Here is a 19,346-nt window from a genome sequence, read left to right as displayed (position 1 = left end):
GTCTTGGTTACGTCAGATCACAAGGGTGGAAGACCCAGCACAGTGCTGGGCACTCAGAAAAGTGTCCTCCCCACCCTTTTACGAGATCCTAGGTGGTTGATTATCAGACCCTTCTGGGTCCGAATTGCTTAGAATCTGGGTGCTACTATTCCGAGGGCTTTGAATAACAGCGGATCCCTGGGGGTATAAGGTCTAGGGAGGAGGCCTCTGGTACATTTTGGGAGGAGGGGAAGTGGGAGGAAGGGTAAAGAGGGCTTGCTGGTATTCAAATGGACACAGATATTGTGACTTACTGCACAAAGAGTGAGAGTCATTTTCCCCACTTTTAGAGATTTGGGCCCTGGATCTTTTTGGGGCTTCTGTATCCAGGCCCCTTGGGCTTGGCCAGACTTGGGATAATGGAATCTCTTTCCTCTCCTGGGGCCCCTCAAGACTCAGGCCTCAGGAACACATAGCTGACACAGCATGTTGCCTGCACCGATGGAAATGAGCAGCACACTCCCTGCTTACAAACAGCAAAGGCTCCACGTCTATCCCTGGATGCAACCCAGTCTCCGTGGCCTGACACTCAAGGCTCTTTGCTTTCTTGTCTTGTTTCTAGTCACAGGACGAAGGCTCACTGTTCCTTTGTTCTTTTCCACCTTCTTACCTTTGCCCAGGATGGTTCCTCAGCTAGACACTCCTCTTCCCTTGCATGCTTCCCTACCTGTCGTCTAGACCAAAATAATCGCTCCCCAATGCACGTAGCACCTCTCTCTTGTTCCCCCACCCCCTGAAAGAACCATACTATCTGTTTAACATGTGTGTTCTCTGTGTGTTCTCTTTGCAAGCCTGTGAACTCCTGGGGGCCCAGGACGTGCTCTCTTCATATTTGTGCCCCTTACCAGGCCCAGCACATAGAAGGCCTTCAATAAAAAGTGATGAAATGAAAGAATTAGTAGACAAATAAACATATAAACAAACCAAACCAAGACATGACTGAATGAATGAAGAATGAACATGTCAAGCAGGACCTGGTTCTCATGAGGTAGACCCACCCCACACACATGCAGTCAGCTGGGACGTGGCCTTCTTGATGGGGAAATGGGGAGTAGGAATGGAACTCCTGTCAAGTCAGCCGCCTGTCCCCTACTCTTGGGGAGGGGCCTTGGTCATGTTCCGAGGGAGTCCTAAGGACTTGTGACCTGGACCTCTTGGAGAGTCCCAAGTACAGATGCAAAAAAAATCAGTGAAGATGGAAGTGAAATAGATTTAACGGTGAACCTAGACCTTGTGAATCCCTGGTCTTTGCTGCCAGTGAAGAAACACTTGGGGGCTTGGGATTCCACTGATGGGAAGAGGCAGGCTAGTCTTAGTGGGAAGAGGATATAAAGCGGAGGGTAAGACTACACGTGGGAGGAAATAGAATGCTCAAGAAGTTCTTCTGCAGCGAAGTGGACTCACCAGAGGTCAATGGATCAAAAAATGTCTCTATTCATCCCTGGCTTCCAGACTAGATCAGGAGCTCTCTGAAGACAGGGATCTTGTCCAGTACTTACCTACTTTCCCATAACTCAGCATAGAGCCTGGAGCTTAGTTAATACTGGCAGGATGCATAGATGGATGGATGGGTAGATCGGTGGATGGATGGGTAGATGGGTAGATGGGTGGACGGGTGGATGCATGGACCGGTGGATGAACAGATTGAGAGCTGGATATACAGTGGATAAGCAGATGAAAATATAGGGGTGCCTAGGAGGCTTCGGTTCAGGTCATGATCTTGCGGTTTGTGAGTCTGAGCCCTGCCTCGGGGTCTGTGGTGACAACTTGGAGCCTGGAGCCTGCTTTGGATTCTGTGTCTCCCTCTCTCTCTGTTCCCCCCCTCTCAAAAATAAATGAAGATTAAAAAAATTTTTTAAAGATGAAAATATAAAGTGATGGGTCAATCACAGATGGATGGGCTAGCAGATGAGCATATAGATGGCTAGATGGACAAATAGATAAACAGATGAGTGGATGGATGAATAGACTAACAAGTAAATGGAAGAATAAATGAACGGCTAGATAAACTGATAAATAAATAAACATATGGTTGGCTTGATGGGGGGATAGATGGATGGACACATATAGACAAAAAAATAGAATGGTAGGAAAATGAATGATGGACAAACAAGAAAGGTTTGTAAACTGGGAAGACTAGACTGACATTCAGGCATTGGCAAGGAGTAGGGAAACTGAGAAATCTGGGCTGAGAATAGAGCCCCTAGGGATTTGGAAGAAGTGGTACTTGGGAAACTGGGAGGGGAAGGCGTAAGGACCCAGGACCATCCTCTGATGGAAGGGAAGCTGGTGTGAAGGAACTCAGAGGGAAAGGACAAATAGCACTATGCTGAGGACCTTGCCCTAGAGCCCAGCCCCAGGCTGGATAGAACATAAGTGTTGGGGACCCTGGACCCAGAAGAGCCAGGCCTGGCACTCTGCTAGATCAGATCTCTCAGCCAGCCAGGCTGACCCCAGAAAGTGAAGGCCCCTAGTAGCCACCACCACCAGCTCTGACCCCAAGCAAGTGACTGAAGGCCACATGGGGGTCTCAAGAGCACTGGGCATTTGTGGGGTTAGGGGTTAGGGGGCGTCAGCAGGGCGTGGGGGCAGCAATGGCCTCCCTGTGGTAGAGCTGGCCTTCCTCCCTCCCACTCTTTCTCCCCACCCCAGCCTCCAAGACCGCCCCTCACAGTTCCAGCTTCCTCTGGGCAGGGGGCCTGGCCCCCAAAGCCTCCCAGGCCAGCCCCTGGAGCACCACCTGCCCCAGCCGGCCAGAGACTTCCTGTCGCGCAAGAGATTTATGCAAACGGGCTGGGGCGGTGATGTCACCCCAAGGGGACTATCTCCCAGTGGCAGGCCCTTCGATAAAATCAGGAACTTGCGCTGGCCCTGCAATGTCAAGGGAGGGGGCTCACCCAGGGCTCCTGTAGCTCATGGGGCAGGCCTGAGCCCTGCGCCCGCCCTGAGTTCGTCCCAGCCCCTGACGGGGCGCCCCATCCTGAGGGGCTCCGCACTGGCCCCCACCGAAGCAGGGGACCTGACCGGCTAGGAGATCGGCTGGATGTTACAGGCGTGCAAAATGGAAGGGTTTCCCCTCGTCCCCCCTGTGAGTACTGGGACTCCTCTACTGGCTCGACCCTCGGCCCTCAGACGCCAGTCTGCCTGCCCTCCAACCCACCAGCCAGCTGCCCTCCCGGTTAGCTATCAGTGGGAAATTGGTGTTTCCTCCCTGGAGCTCCTAGTCTGAGATCCAGCGAGGGGGCCATTGGTTTCTTCAGAGCATGCCCTGGCGGGCTGAGGGCTGGGCTCATGGTGGGGCTGTGATCGGTGGGGCCTGAACGGTTATTTATAGACTTGGGTGCTTTAGGGGCTTGGGTGGCAGGCCGAAGCTCCTGGGCAGGGTGTCGGGGTGGGGATGGTGAGGGCAGTGGCAGAGAGGTGGCAGAGGAGGAGATGGGGAGACTGGTGTGGGGGGAAGCCAGTCCCCAGGACAGTAAAGGCTTAAAGGACAGGAGGCAACAGGCCAGATGTCTCAGTCCACGGCCCCAGGTGCTCTTGGAGACTAAGGCCGCCTTATGTCTGGGTTCCCGGTGCCCAGTCTGGAGCCTGGCACAGGGGACATGGTTGTTGACCCAAAGATCTGGGCCTTGGACCGGCTCTCCCCAGGGGCTGGGGCTGGGGCAGGGGCAGGGGCAGGGGCAGGGGCTGGGCGGCAGCAATGAGTAGAGCAGAGACTAGGACGGCAGTTTGGTTGGTGCCTTGGCCAGGGCGTGGGAGAGGAGGGCAGGCGCTGGAGCTGGGCCGATCCTGGGGCTCAGCGCAAGGGTGCCGGGACAGGACCTGGTCAGTGGATACCGGAGTTCCGGGCGGGGGCTGAGGCTGGGGCAGAGACTAGAGGTGAAGCAGCAGGAGTCCCAAGGGACCCCTGGAGGGGAAGGGCAGGTCCCCATCACTCCTGCTGTCTGTGACAGTTAAAGCCTCAGGCAGATGCAGACCTGGGCCCCTCAGAGAAGACCCCTCTCTCTCTCACACCCCATCCCCACTCAGCGAGGGTGGGGAGCCCTGGGAGAGACGGGAAGGGTTTGGCAGGGCCTGCCCACCTGACTCAGCTTTCCCGGCTTGGAGGCTGCTCCCTCCCCCCACCCCACCCCAGTCAGGCCGCGGGCCCAGGGAGGCACCCCAGGCCTGACATCGTGCTGTTGGGCTAGGCTGCCTGGAAACCCAGTGCTGGGCTCCTGGCCTACACAGACCACCCCGGCCAGCCGGCCCTGGAGCTGGGCCTGTCCCACCCTCCCCCACCCATCACCAAGAAGGAGAGGAGGGGGCAGGCAGGGGGTGACGGAGGTGGTCCCAGGAAGAGCCAAGCCCGCCTCAAGAAAGCCACAGGCCCAGGAGCTGGACCGCAGCGCCTCTGACCCTTGACCTCTCAATCCCTGAACTCCAGACACAGCTAGGCGGGAGGCACAGCTTCTTGGTTTGCTATGCCAAACCCCTCAGAGAAGGGAGCACTCCTGGGAAGGTGGGCTCCCAAGGCAGCCCTGGCCCCCAACCCAAGCTCTGAGGGCCTGAGTAACTGTTGTGCAATCCCTGCGCGCACACTGCGGGGGTGGGGAGAGGCCTGAGGACTGTTGTAAAGACTCTGCGTGTGCGTGTCCCTGTGTTGCACCAGGATGCAGAGGAGCGAGGGCTGGAGGGGCAGGAGGGGGAGGAGGCCAGGGAGGCGTGGGGGGGAGGCCGAGGACGGATAGGGGTAGAGAGGAGGACAGCTAAGAGTGAGGTATGGTATAGGGGGAGGAGGGGGAGAGGAAAGAGTGGAGTGGAGGAGGGGGAGAGGGAGATAGGGAGGAGTGGGGAGTGGAGGGGGAGGAGGAAGAGGGGGAGGGGTAGAGAGGAGGACAGCTAGGAGTGAGGGGTATAGGGGGAGGAGGGGGAGAGGAAAGAGTGGAGTGGAGGAGAGGGAGAGGGGGATAGGGAGGAGTGGGGAGTGGAGGGGGAGGAGGAAGAGGGGGAGGGGTAGAGAGGAGGAAAGGGAGGAGTGAGGGTAGAGGGGGAGGAGGGGGAGGAGTAGAGAGGAGGACAGGGAGGAGTGAGGGGCTAGAGTGGGAGGAAGGGGAGAGGAGGACAGGGAGGGGTGGGGGGAGCAATGAGGGGTGAGGGGAGGGAGGGGAGGGGAGGGAAGGGAATATCCCAGTGGGTGTGTCAGAAGGAGGACGGAGGAGGGAGAGGGAGAGGACCAAGGCTCTAGCTGGCCCATGGCCCCTGAGCCTGCCTGGAGAGCACTATACAATCCATGAGTGTGAACGGCCACTGGTCATCATGAGGGTGCCTGGGCCCGGGCGTGGGCTGTGGAGACTGGCCGGAGGACAAGCATGTGTGCTATGGGGGTGGGTGTGTAAGTGGAGCATGCGCGGCCATGACGGTGTGGGTATGAGCCTGTGTTTAAGGTGCTTGAAGGCAAGTGTGAGGATACGTGCGGTAATTCAAGTGACTGCGTGTGCCTACAGGGTGAGTGCACAACAGTGCGTGTGAGTGTGACCACAAGTGTGTGTGAATGTGAGTGACCTGTAGAATTAGGGCAAAGGTGAGCGTGGGTAGACTGTGGGTGTGAGTTCACACGTGGGAGTGTGCGTGTCACGGGAGCGTCTGTACATTTGGAGGTGTGGATGTGAGAGTTCCTGTGTGAGATGGGGACCTGGGGTGCAGGTGTCCGTGTGGAGTGTGGCTGTGCAGGAGAGGGGTTGCGGGGAGGCCATGCTCTCCTCTCAGCCTTGGTCCTCCTTTGACCTCTGACCTTGGGGGGTCCCCGTCAGCCCCTTTCTGCAGGAGCCGAGGGTCTTGCTCTCCTGTCCCCACTGCGGCCTCTCCCAGGTCAGGCAGAGAGAGGGCTGAAGGCCTGATGTGGTCCCTTCAGTGTGAGAGGGTGGTGTGGCCCCAACATACCGGGGGCTGCCAACCTGACTGCGGTTGTCCCGCCACCATCCGAGTCCTGACTGCCTCCTCTCTCAGCAGCCATCGGAAGACCTGGTTCCCTATGACACGGACCTGTACCAACGCCAGACACACGAATACTACCCCTATCTCAGCAGTGATGGAGAAAGCCACAGTGGTGAGTACAGGGCCCTCCCCCGCCCCCGTGTCCCCAGCCTGGCCTGGGCACTGAGGGAGAAGGGATGGCTTCTTTGGGATCCTGAGAATTGGATTAAACTAGCTTTCAAAGGACGTGAGCTTACTACTCTAAACCCCCACGCCCCACACCCCCAGCCTGCATTTATTGAGCATCTTTGGTGTGCCAGGGCATGAGGGTAGCTTCGCCCACATTTATCGTCTGGTCCAGTCCTTGTGGCCTTTCACAAATGAGGAAACGGAGGCTCGGGGAGCTAAGTGACCTGTACAGGGTCACGTGGCCGGTGGGTGGAACCCAGTCTGTCTGCTCCAGGTCCAGGGCTTTCTCCTCTCCCCCTCCCCCCAGGCCCCTTCATCCTCTCTGTTGTCCTCACCCCCTTGCCCTGAACGAACTCCACGTGGGGCGGCTCTGCTCCCTGCTGTGTCCTTAACTTCCATTGACATTCGGGGCTGGAGAATGTCTTTGTTGCGGGAGCCTGCCCTGTACATGGTAGGCTGTCTAGCAGCATCCCTGGCTTCTACCCACTAGATGCCAGAAGCACCACCAGTCACGACAACCAAAAATGTCTCCACACGTTGCCAAATGTCCCCTGGGGGGCAGAATCACCCCTGTTTGAGAACTGCTCACTAAGGGAAAGGCTCTGAGGTCCCCCTCATTCAGCAGGGGCTGGAGCCCCAGTTTGCTGGGGTGGGAGTGACGACGGAGTGTGGGTCCTTTTGTCCTTTTGTCTTGCTGCCCATCCCCCGGCCCAGCCTCGACCTTGGAGCAAATTCAGGGTAGACGGGGACAGGCATTAGGTGGCTGGCACCTGGACAGGGCACTGTGAGAGGACACCCAAAGGGGATCTCGGTGTCTCCATGGGACCCCTGAGCCCAAGTGAGAAGGCCTAGTTAGCAGGTCTTCATTGGGGGATTCTCTAGGATTCTGAAACCGGGGCAGGCCAGGCACTGGGGTGTCCGCAGCCCCAGAGGGAGAGGCAGGTCGGGTGCCACAGCGGAGGAAGGTTTCACACTGCCAGGCCACACCTGGGGGCCATGTCCTGGAAGTAGGTGGTAGATATGCCTCCAGCCCTCATGGGGGAACTTCTTTCAGAATCCCAGGGTTAGGAAGGTTGTAAAGCATCCTTTTTTTTTTCATCCTTTAAAGCTCATTTATGATTCTGCAAGCAAAACGATCTCTTTGTGGAAAAGCCAGACAATTTAGAGAGAAAGTCTCCCTCACCCACCCCCTCCTCCCATCTCCCCCAGCCAGGATCAAGGGTGGGTCTCTGTGACCTAGAGACCAGCACTGGTGACCCCTGCCCCTAACAGTTCAGGACCCGAGAAGGTCCCTCTGGCCTTGAGGACTGGCTCCCCCTGGTGGCTCCAGGCAGCAGGACGGCCAGGTCTCCGCAAACTCAGCGCGGCCTGGGACTGCTTCCGACATTAGGGACCTTTTCCCCTCTGGCCTAACCTCCAGTCAGTTTCACTGGGTTTGGGGTCATTTCCTTTGGGCCCGCTGCAGCCTCAGTGTCCCCTCTTGTAATATGAGGGTGTGTGCACGCATCTAGAAACCAGCTAGACCAGGGGCTGGGGCTGATGAAGTGAGCACTTTAGAGAAAGTGCTTGCGCTTTCCTGGCTCGGTGCCCAGGCAGGTCCCTTATATCAGGGCTGGGGCTCTAGGAATGACTCTTGATTAGATGCCCGAGCACCCTGTTTTGGTCATGCCCCGATTCCTTCGGAGACTCCTCTGGAGTCCATGGGTGTCCTGGCCCCTACTCCCCACCCTACACCCTGCTCCCCCACCCCACACACACCCCCTGCCCCATCATCGCCCATCTGGGCATCTCTGCTGATCTGTGCACCTGTTCTGTCCTTTCCTAATGAAGACCCAAGAGTAGAGACACCCCACATTCTTCACTAGTTCCTGCATGTCCTCTGGGTTTAGCCTTTTTTTTAGGTGGTTGAACTTATTAAAAAAGCACTGGGGTTGGACCTGGGTCTGATCCCGGTTCCATCACTCACCAGTGTGTGTGACCTTAGAGCAAGTGACTTAACCTCTGGGAGCCCCTGTTCCCTCATATATGGAAGTGAGAGCATGGAAACACTGACCCCGTAGAGGTGTAATGATTCACTGAGTTAAGGCACAAAAGGTGCGAGGGGCTGAGCACAAGGCCCAGTGAGCTTTCGGGTCAGAGTATGTTAGCTTTACTCCTTCCCCCAGTTGGGGGAGAGGAAGCAGCTGGGAGAGTGGGAGACACACAGAGGGCTCTGTGACAGATCCACTGCGTCATTTTCAACTGACCTAGGTGACAGTCAACCAACCAGCCACCCACCCCTTCCACCACTCACCCCTGCGGCCACCCACTCATCCTCCCAACATTTACCATCCTTCCTCAGGCCCACTCATCCCCCATTTTTCCATCTACCAAATAGCTTCTGATTGCATGCCATGGGCCAGACACCATTCTAGCCACTGGAGTTTCTGTGATAAGCAAGCCACACAAAGCCACTGCTCTCACAGAACTTACATTCCAGTGAGGGAAAAGGCGGCAGTCAACTAAGCAGACAGGCAATAAGCAGTCTTCTAAAAAGCAAAGTAACATAAGGCAGAGTGCCTGTGTTAGGGGCTACTTTCGTTCGGGTGGTCAGGGAAGGCCTCTGAGGAGGGCAGTTGAGGTGAAATCTGAGTAAAGAGAAGGAACACGCACGCAAAGGTAGAGAGAACTGCAAATGCAATGTAGCATTGACCTTGAGAGAGGGCCTGGGTGGCCGGGGCACGCAGGGCGTAGTGGAGACCAAGGGAAGCCGGAGGGACCTGCGGAGGACAGATCACACAGTGCCTGAAGGCCATGACAGGAGTTGGGGTGTTATCCTACAAACAATGGGAATGGGAAGCCATTGGAGGGTTTTGAGCAGGGGAATGACATGATCTGAATTGTGTGTGTGTGTGTGTGTGTGTGTGGTGAAAATCTAAATAAATTTTAAACCTTTAATTTTTGATTATTAAAATAATCAACAACAGCTTTATCAAGGAAAATATTTCCCTCTTCCCAACTTTCCTCCCCACTGATGGCACCTTAGTCAATCCCTGTAGACGTTTTATTCCACATTTATGTTCCTGTACATCTGTCAGTGCAGACACACACATATGCACATTCTGCTCACCCCACAATGGAATCGTAGCCTCATGCTATTCTGTAAGCTGCTGCTTTTTACTAAAGCTTATCATCGGCACTTCTTCATGACATAGTGGCCCGGCGGGGATGGATGAAAGCTAGTTGTCCAGTCTTTCTATCACAGCACTAAGTAAATGTGCACACGAAGATATGAAAGAGAGACTTAGTACGTTATTCGTTTATTCACTCATAAGCATTTAATGGGTTCCTTCTATACGCTGGGTGGAGATGAGTCTGGCTTGAATTTTTCATCTTGTCCTATGAAAGATGAGACTTTGGCTCTGTAGTCATTCAGAGCATACACACACTCACCCACACTTCACACATACCCAAATGATTATACAGTAACTTTGTTCCATTTTATTGATGTAACTGATGCACAATGCTGTGCGGGCTTAAGGCGTACTGCATAATGAGCTGACGTATGTAGATATTGTGAAATATCCCTCACCTCATATAGATACAAAAAAGTTTTTCTCCTTGTAATGAGAACTTTTAGGATCTATTCTCATAGCAACTTTCAAATGCGGTAAAACCTTGGACTGCAAGTAACTTGTTCTGCCAGTGTTCCACAAAGCGAGAAAATATTTCTAATACATTTTAACTTGATATACAAGCGATGTCTTGCAATACGAGTCATACGTGACACTGAATGTCACATGATCTTGAAATTCACTTTGATATACAAGTGCTTTGGATTACAAGCATGTTTCTGGAACGAATTATGCTCGCTAACCAAGGTTTTACTGTCTACCATACAGCATTGCTAGCTGTGGTCACCATTGCGACCCAGTACTCATAACCAGAAAGTTTTTTTTTTTTTGTAAGTTTTATTTATTTAAGTAATCTCTACACCCAGTGTGGGAATCAAACTCAGAACCCCGAGATCAAGTGTCACATGCTCTTCCAATAGAGCTAGGCAGGTGCCTCTTATACGTAGAAGTTTGTACCTTTTGACCACATTCCTCCAATTCCCATGACCCTGGCCCTGGCCCTCTAGCAACCGCAAATCTGATCTCCTTGTCTATAAGTTTGGGGTTTTGTTTTTTGGTTTAGATTCCACATATAAGTGAGATCATACAGTATTTGTCTTTCTTTGTACAGTAACTCTTGTTACATCAGTATCTGAATTTTCCAGGAGTATGGCCATGTGAAGATTACTCACAGCTGAGCCATATGGTGTTCTTTGACTACCTGTACTTGCTCATCCTTGAAAAAGAGAATGAGGGGCAGGCTAGCAAGGAGATAGTGCCCTCTTCCTGGAGCCAGGCTACTGGGATTCACACCCCATCTCCCCGTTACTATCTGGGGTGATCGTGGGCAAGACATTTCACCTCTCTAGGTCTCAACTTCTTCATAATGATACCTACTTCATAGGATTGCTGTAGGGATTGAATGAGTCACTGTATGTAAAATCCTTAGAACCGTGCCTGGCACATAGCGAGTGCTATGTAACATGGATAGGAGTTGTTATTCTTTCCTCCCCCCCCCAATGTTTATTTGTTTATTTATTTATTTTGAGAGAGAAAGAGAGAGAGGCAGAGAGATAGAAGGGAGAGAATCCCAAGCAGTGTCAGCACAGAGCCCGACGCGGGGCTTGAACTCACGAAGCGTGAGATCATGACCTGAGCCGATCATGATCTGAGCATCAGGAGTCAGATGCTTAACTGACTGAGCCCTCCAGGTGCCCCAAGAGTTGTTATTCTTCTGACAACAGTCTCCTAAGAGACGTTGGGAGACTGTGGGAGGTACGGTTTTGTTTGCTTTTTGCTCATATCTTTATGATTAACAGGGTATAGAAATCTAGGCTGAAAATCCTGTTTCCCTTAGAATTTGAAAGCATTTCTCTATCTTCTGGTCACTAGAGTTTTTCTTTTGAAGTTGGATGCCTTTTTATGTCCTCTGTTTTGAATGTAGACTAATTTGTTTTTGTTTGTTTTTCTGCTTGTTTACTTTAGTTCTGTCTCCCTGCAAGTTTTCAGTGCCTTCTTCTCCTAACACTTACTGGTTCCACTGAATAAGCTTTTTAAAAAGTTACTCTGGCTGCTGTGGGAGAATAGATGGAGAGAAGATCACAATCAGAACAGCGAGAAAGCACTGGGAGGAGACTACTGGCATAATCTAGGCAAGAGATGGCGGCGGCTTGGCCAAAGGTAGTGGCAATAGAGAGAGAAAGAAGTGGACAGATTCAGGATAGATTTTGAAGGCACGGCTCATCAGGTTTACTATTTATTATTATTTTTTAATTGTGGTAAAATATACATGATGTAAAATGGTAGTTCTATTTTTCATTTTTGAGGACCCCCATACTGTTTTCCACAGTGGCTGTACCATGCTGTATTCCCACCAACAGTGTAGAAGGGTTCCAGTTTCTCCACAACCTCATCAACACTGGTTAGCTTCTGTTTCTTTGATAACAGCCATCGCAATGGATGTGATAGGATTTGCTCTTTGCAGTGGGGTTGGTGAAGGAACCAGAGTTCCAACGTATGACTCCTTCCCTCCATCTTTCCATCTTTCCATGAACTCTTCCATCCTTTCATACCACGCACCGTGCACCCATCCACTGATGTGTTCTCACACCCATCTAATCTTCCACTTGTTCAGCTTTCCAATCGTCCTTCCCTTCACCTGCCAAACCCTCCATCCATCTCTCATGGACCTATCCATCCAATAAATATATACAAAAAATATACAATAAATATATACAAATATATATACAAATATATACAATAAATATATACAATAAATAAATATATACATCTTTTGTACACCAGGCACATTGCTAGGTGCTATGGAATCAATAAAACACAAGTCCTACCAGGTTTATTATTTTAACAGGGGGAATAACGAAAACTTTAATAATTAGGATACAAAGTAGAGAGTGACAAGTATGATGAAGCCTGGAGCTCTCCACTCTTGGGGCTTCCGGTTCCCTTAATCTGAACAATGTGCGGGAAGGCTGGGCTTCAGGACCCCTTGTCCAGTGGTCTGTGATTTCCTAAGAAGGTTTTTGTTTGTTTGTTTTGTTTTATTTTGTTTTTATCAGCCCTTGTCTTAATTCCTTATCTTCCTTCTCTGTCTTGATCTTACTTCTGCTCCCCTGGGGAGAACCCTGGGCTTAAGGCTGGGATTCCTGCTCTGAGGAGATAAAGTCAACTGAATGACACTTAAGGCTTTAATTTTGAGTATGTGTGTTGTTTTGAATATGACTTTATTTTTGTCCTGGTGACATACAGGTATTAGGAGCACCAAATATACTGAGGAAGAATAGAGATGGGTGGGTAAGACTTTGGTCCCAGGTAATGAGAGGTCAAGATGAATGGGGTCACTGCTGGCAGGTTAGATGATGGATGGATGAATGAAGGGAATGATTGATGATGAATGGATAGCAACTGGTGGGTGCATGATGGATGGGTGGATGACAGACACTGATGGGTGGACGGGTGAATATGGATGAATGAATGCATGATGGATGGGTGGAAGACGGATGATGAATGATGGTGAGGGGTGGATGATGGTAGACAGGTGCATAAGAGCAGTCGATAAAGTCGGTGCCACCATCGGTCTTAAAGCTTTAATTAATAGTCTTGTTCCTCAGAAGTTGTGTGGTATACTGGTAGTTCAGGCCCTGGAGGCAGACACAGGTGGGTTTGGATCATGACTTTACCAATGGCTGTCTGTGGACAAGGGACTTAATCTCTCTGAGTCATTGTTTCCTCGTGTGCAAAAGAAAGATCATACTATAGTGGCCACCTTGTCAGAGTTGGGGTGAGGATTCATGAGAAAATGTGGATTAAGTACTTAGCATAGTGCCCAGTACCTAAAAATACATGTTAAAAGCTAACTCTTATGGATCATTTGATCGAATATTTATGGAGGCCTACTGTGTGCTGGGTGGCCTAATAGGCTATAAAAAGGAGGGTCCAGAACTAACTCCAGATATGCAAATGGAATTATATTCTTTTGAGGTGCAGTGTTGTGCTAAGGAGGCATGGTGCAGGATGACCCGGGGAACCCACTGAAGGGACAAATAGGGATAAAGCAATGCGTTCGTGAAGTCATCTATAAATGAGGTCCAAAGAGCCCAAGAGTGCTGACTTTCGCACTATGAAGGCTTCCTTGTATTGTGTCCCTTCAGAGGCCCCCATACTCAGAACGTTTCTGTCTACCAGACAGCGTTTATTACATAATTGCCTGAACACCCAAATCAAGGGTAAAGGCGAGGTTTCCGTTGGGCCTTTTGAAACTAATTGTAGCTCAAGAGTCCCATTTGCAGCTTTCAGAGGACCCTGGGGCAGGGTTCCAGAGTGTCAGTGAGTGCAAGAACCTCCTTAGGGCCCGTTAAATTCCAGTTCCCAGCGCTTCTGATTCACTAGATCTCCAAGGAGGGGCCCAAACCCCCCAGAGCGACTCTGGTGAAGGTGTACTGAGACCTCCATGGGAAATGCTGGCCTCAGGCTGGGATTCCAAGAATGAGCTCATGGGTCTCATGCGAAGCTAGAGGAGAGGTGGGGAGCAGGAGGGAAAGAGCAGTCGGGGGCCCCTCACTCCACACCTGGAAGGTTGCAGGCATGCGGGGTCCCCTGAACCCTGGAACCATAGTGGGTTTGAGGGTGGAGGTCGGTGGGCAGGATAAAGCATTGTGCCAAGATCTGGACAGTTCGGCCCAGGGTGGGGGAGGTGAAAATGGGAGGGGCCAGAGTGGGGCCGGAGGGCTGATCTATCTCTAGAGAGGAGCCTGGATTGGCTCACCAAATCCCAGAGCCCCCAAAACAGCCCATCTCTAAAGCACAGAGCCAACTGTCCTGGGCAAGGGGAGAGCTTCTGGGTCCTGTTTACTCGCTGCAAGATGAACATACAAATTAAGTGTTGTTTTGTTTTCCCTTCAGGTTTAGATAATTTTGTGGAGGAGAGTCAGGGAGAGTTCTCAGGGGACTAGAATTCATTCATTTATTCATTCATTCACTCATTCAGGAAATGTTCGTTGAGTGCCTGCTGTGTCCAGGCACTGGGAATAAGGCGAGGACAAAACCAGTCACTGTCCTCATGGTACAATGCTGAGGCCCAGCTCTGGCCTCTGGGAGACGGTGGCAGCCAGGCTCACCAAAACTATTTCTCTGGGCCACTGAGATGGCAGAAAACAGGAGGAAGAAGAGGAAATAAATATATATGAAAGTATCTGCCACTTGCTCAAGTGCTAATCCGGGTTCTTTAGAATAACACATTAATTGTATTAGTAACAGGTAATGTTTATTGGATCTAATTTCGTGCCGGGTTCTATTCTAAGCACCTTGAAGGCGTTTGTTCATTTAACCCTCACAACGAGACTATGAGATGCGTATAATTATTAGCCCCATCTTACAGATGAGGAAACTGAGGCTTACAGAAGTGGAATGACCCCCCCCCAATAGCACACGACAGAAAATGGCAGAGGCAGGATTTGAACCCAGCTCTGTCTGGCTCCCACATCGTGTACCTTCTCTCTTCTGTGCCATGTAGCCTTGTAGAGGCGGGAGTGTGGGCTGCCTGGATTGTGGGTTCACTACCCAGTCGGGTCCCTACTTTTAGACTGGGGAATTGGAGGATCAGGGAGATAAAATAGCTTGTCTGGGGTCACACAGGAATGCCACCACAGAGCAAGATTAGAAAGCAAGTCTTCTGATAACCATTCAAAAGCCAAAAAAACACATATTTTTGGGACGTGTGAGTAAATAAGTATGTGCTTGTATGTGAGAAAAAAAGGACGAAGATAGACACACACACACACACACACACACACACACGGGGCTGGTGGTGGTCCCCATGTAGGGCTGTGCACTTGTCTCTTGTCGCTTTATCACCACATCTTCTTTTGGACCCCAGACCGTACCCAGAAACTCCACAGACATGTGGCAGGTTTTTGGTTTTTTTCCTGGAAAAGATGCCCAGAGAAACCATGTCTTAGTCCCAAGCCAGGGCTTCCGATGGCATGTGGCTATTCCCCAAACTCAAATCCACCCCACCACAGACTCTGAAAGCACCTATGGGGGAGTTTCCAGGAGAGCCCTTAGTCCTGGTAACCTCACTGGAAGACAGACGCAGCTGTCCAAGGGCATGGCTTTGAAGGGGCAGCACCGTGGGCCTGGGCAAGTTCTGGTGTGTGAGGAATGTCAGCCTTGTGACTTTGTCATCACACCTGGGCCATGTGACAAGACCCGTGTTTGTGTGACTACGGGCTCAGGAACCACCGGTTTTCACAGGAGCTGGGAGGGAGGGAATCAGCACCCCCTGAGGGCCTGCTCTGGGGCTGGGAGTTATTACAAATGTGAACTCATTTGTATCCTCCCAGTCACTTTTATCCCCATTTTACAAGTGAGTCAGCTGAGGCCGTAGAGGCCCATGCATGTGCCTGAGGTCACACAGAAAGTGAACGGCAGAGCCAGGACCCGTGTCCTTGTGACCGCCTGGACACAGGACAAAAGGGTTGCCGGGAATGCCGGCTTTGGCTCAGGCCTGCCATCGACGGGGCCTCTGACTGCGGGCATGTTATGCGGCCTTGCCACACCTCAGTGTCCTCCTCTGTAAAATGGGGATGGTAAATAGCGAGGTGGGGGTGGGGGCGAATGAATGTCAACCCGGAGCCCGGCCCGGCCTGTGCTAACAGCCCCCTGTGGCCTGACGTCGCTTTTTTCTCCACTGTGGTCGCCTTTTCCCGCCCCGCGCCCTGCGCTCACGGCACGTCCCTGCAGACCATTACTGGGACTTTCACCCGCACCACGTGCACAGCGAGTTCGAGAGCTTCACCGAGAACCACTTCACGGAGCTGCAGAGCGTGCAGCCCCCCCAGCTGCAGCAGCTCTATCGCCACATGGAGCTGGAGCAGATGCACGTGCTCGACACCCCCATGGCGACGGCCCACGCGGGCATCGGCCACCAGGTGCGTGCGGCCGCGGCTCCCGTGGGACCCGGCCTGTGGTGAGGCCGGCGCTTCACAGGAAGCTGACACAGGCTCTTACTCAACTCGGCTTCCTGCCCCACAGCGCCAACGGCGGCCGGAGCCCCAACGGCTGCCTCCTGACCCTCTGACTGACCTCGTGACCCCACACCCTTATCTCCTCCGGCTCCGCGATGGACAGAGCCCCGATAATTCCCACCCTCCAGTGAGCTGCCTGACCTCAACGGCCCTCCTGATCCCCACTGTGATCCCCATCCACCGGCCCCTCGTGGATCCTAGTCGCTGGAACCGACCTCCACTGGCCTCCACCGACCCCCTTTATTGACCCTCCTCAGCCCCACGGACACCCCCACCCCGATCAGTGACCTCCGTTAACCTCTACCACCCCTAGCTGACCTCTGCTGGCCCTTCTCTCACTGTTCACCCACTTATTAAATCCCGGTCGCTCCCATCCCCGACCATCCCGTTGGCCCCTCTTCACTGCCACCTCTGATCCCAAGAATGCCAGGCCATATGGCACCTTTGCGCATATGAAGAAAGGGTGCCCTTTCCCCTGGCCACGAGGCCCTGAACTGGGAGCCCAGGGAGGGCCTGATTCCAGCAGCCCCTGGTCCCCCACAGCCCACTCCCTGTGTGTAGTTGACCCTGCCTGACCCCTGTAACCCGACTGACCTCCAACTTCCCCAGCCTTCTCCCAAACTTTTCTGCCCCTTGCTGGCCTGCCCCCCTCTTTACTCCCACTTCTCTTGCTCAGATGGCCCCTCCTCAGCAGCTCTGAGCTGTGAACCGGCCCTCACTGACCTCAACCCACTTTCCCTGCCTTTCCAGGTCTCCTACCTACCCCGGATGTGCCTCCCATACCCCTCCTTGTCCCCGGCACAGCCTAGCTCGGATGAGGAGGAGGGCGAGAGGCAGAGCCCCCCGCTGGAGGTGTCTGACGGGGAGGCTGATGGCCTGGAGCCAGGGCCCGGCCTCCTGCATGGGGAAACAGGTAGGGCGGCCCCGCCATCCGGCCCAGCCCGGACCCTGGCCATAGATGTGCCCCAGGCACCCCAGCCAAGGGCACAGCAGTCACACCACAGAGCTGAGTGTGGTGTCCGTATCTGTGAGCGTGTCAACGTTTGCTAAAGTGCGCACTGCATCTGAGACCATCTGTACCTCTCCGTGTGTCGATGAGAGTGCATCTCTGTGACCGAGCCCGGGAGGGTATCTGTGTGTCTGAACCTCTCCGGGCTGCGTGTGAACGGGTGTGAGCGGGTGTGAGTGCCAGGCGTGGGGTGAGGGAGCCCACTCCTCGGTAGACCACCCCCCCCACCAGTCCCTCCCCAGTGACCAGCCACCCCCAAGGGGACCCACATCAGGGGGAGGTGAGGGCGGGTGCCCGTGTTGGGGCACTGACCACCTCCCGCCCACAGGCAGCAAAAAGAAGATCCGCCTGTACCAGTTCCTGCTCGACCTGCTCCGCAGCGGGGACATGAAGGACAGCATCTGGTGGGTGGACAAGGACAAGGGCACCTTCCAGTTCTCGTCCAAGCACAAGGAGGCGCTGGCACACCGCTGGGGCATCCAGAAGGGAAACCGCAAGAAAATGACCTACCAGAAGATGGCCCGCGCCCTGCGCAACTATGGCAAGACGGGTGAGGTCAAGAAGGTCAAGAAAAAGCTCACCTACCAGTTCAGCGGGGAGGTGCTGGGCCGCGGGAGCCTGGCCGAGCGGCGCCACCCGCCCCACTGAGCCCTGGCCCACAGAACCCTCTGGGCCCGCCAGGCCTCCCCGCTGGCCATAGCATTAACCCCTCGCCCGGCCCGGACACAGGGAGGCAAGCTCCCAGGGGCCAGGGGCAGGACTGTGGCGGGCCGGGCCTTGACTCACCCGTCCACTCCCTCCTCCAAGCCCGCTACCCACGGCCTCTCCTCACCTCCCACCAGGACTCCAGCCCCGGCTCCAGGGGGCCACCTGGGCGTCTGACCGCAGCCAAGGGTCAGCCTTGCTTAGTACAACCTGGGGTGCTTCCTTGGGAGTTCAAAGTCATCAGATTTGTATAAATTGAACCCTCCTTCTTAAGCGTTTCTCCCTTCCCACACCTCTCCCTCGTTAGCTTCCTCAAGGAACAGTTATTAAAGTTATTCTCAGTGAGTCCTCTCGTAGCACAGAGTCTCCTTTATGATTTTTTGGTGCATCTTGTCTGGGCGACCCCGTCTGATCTCTCTTTTTCTCATATGTCCTTTGGGCATTTACTGCCAGTGCTGGGTAGGGACATCAGGACAAATGACACACAGCGCCTGGCAAGGGGTCAGGGCTGGTGAAACGACAGGTCCTTGGTTGTTATCAGGGGAATAAATCATTAAAAAGTCCTCCGCACCTGATGAGTGGCTTTTTAAAAAATTTTTTGTTTAATGTTTTTATTTATTTTTGAGACAGAGAGAGACAGAGCATGAGCAGCGCAGGGGCAGAGATAGAGGGAGACACAGAATCCGAAGCAGGCTCCAGGCTCTGAGCTGTCGGGACAGATCCCGACGTGGGGCTCGAACTCACAAACTGTGAGATCATGACATGAGCTGAAGTTGGACGCTTAACCAACGGAGCCACCCAGGCGCCCCGATAAGTGGGCTTTTAAAAATGCCCCAGTGAGGCTGAAACTCTTCAGGTTATGGTCCCAGTGGGGACGATTAGTGATAATGGCTGCCACACTGGATTTTCTGGCCACTTATTACATGTCAACCTTGACAAGCAGAGTCGGATATCACCCCATTTTATAGATTGGGAAACTGAGTCTTGGAGAGGTCAAATGATTTGTTCAAGGTCACACAGCTAGGAGAGGGGCGGGCCAGATCCCACTGCACGTGGGTGCTAGATCAGCGTGGAGCAGAAAGGCTCAACGTGTCTGGAATGGGGTGCCGTGGAGCACGGCCAGGAGCAGGAATTAAGCCCCAAGGCGTCCTCACAGCATCCATGCTGGCAGGACCCTAGTGCATAGCTGCTGTCTTGTGCTCTCTGGCTTCTAGTCCACAACAAGGGAGAAACAGAAAAAGATGAGCCTAGAAGCGTCTTGTTTGCAACCACAGCAAGATGGGGGGAACAGACCACCTGGGACTGAGTAAACGG

At 53.2% G+C, this 19,346-nt stretch overlaps 1 protein-coding gene across 6 annotated transcripts; it reads left to right on the top strand.

Annotated features, from left to right (window-relative positions):
- The first annotated feature begins 2,847 nt into the window (after window positions 1-2,847).
- SPI1 (Spi-1 proto-oncogene) lies at window positions 2,848-18,377 on the top strand. Of its 6 annotated transcripts, none has more exons than XM_058688933.1 (6): window positions 2,848-3,217; window positions 6,028-6,127; window positions 16,035-16,222; window positions 16,326-16,445; window positions 17,069-17,231; window positions 17,656-18,377. In XM_058688933.1, exons 1-6 carry the CDS (start codon window positions 3,083-3,085, stop codon window positions 17,973-17,975), a joined length of 1,026 nt encoding a protein of 341 aa, XP_058544916.1. In that variant the 5' UTR covers window positions 2,848-3,082; the 3' UTR covers window positions 17,976-18,377. The 6 variants fall into 6 exon arrangements, with proteins under 6 accessions (XP_058544916.1, XP_058544917.1, XP_058544918.1 ...); XM_058688934.1 differs by having other exon boundaries at window positions 2,851-3,127; XM_058688935.1 differs by having other exon boundaries at window positions 2,853-3,127; window positions 6,031-6,127.
- Window positions 18,378-19,346: the final 969 nt, after the last annotated feature.

The sequence above is a fragment of the Neofelis nebulosa genome, chromosome 10 (assembly GCF_028018385.1).
Source record: "Neofelis nebulosa isolate mNeoNeb1 chromosome 10, mNeoNeb1.pri, whole genome shotgun sequence".
Lineage (NCBI taxonomy): Eukaryota > Metazoa > Chordata > Mammalia > Carnivora > Felidae > Neofelis > Neofelis nebulosa.
Note: the sequence above shows the minus strand (reverse complement) of the source record. Positions and strands in the feature narration are given on the sequence as shown.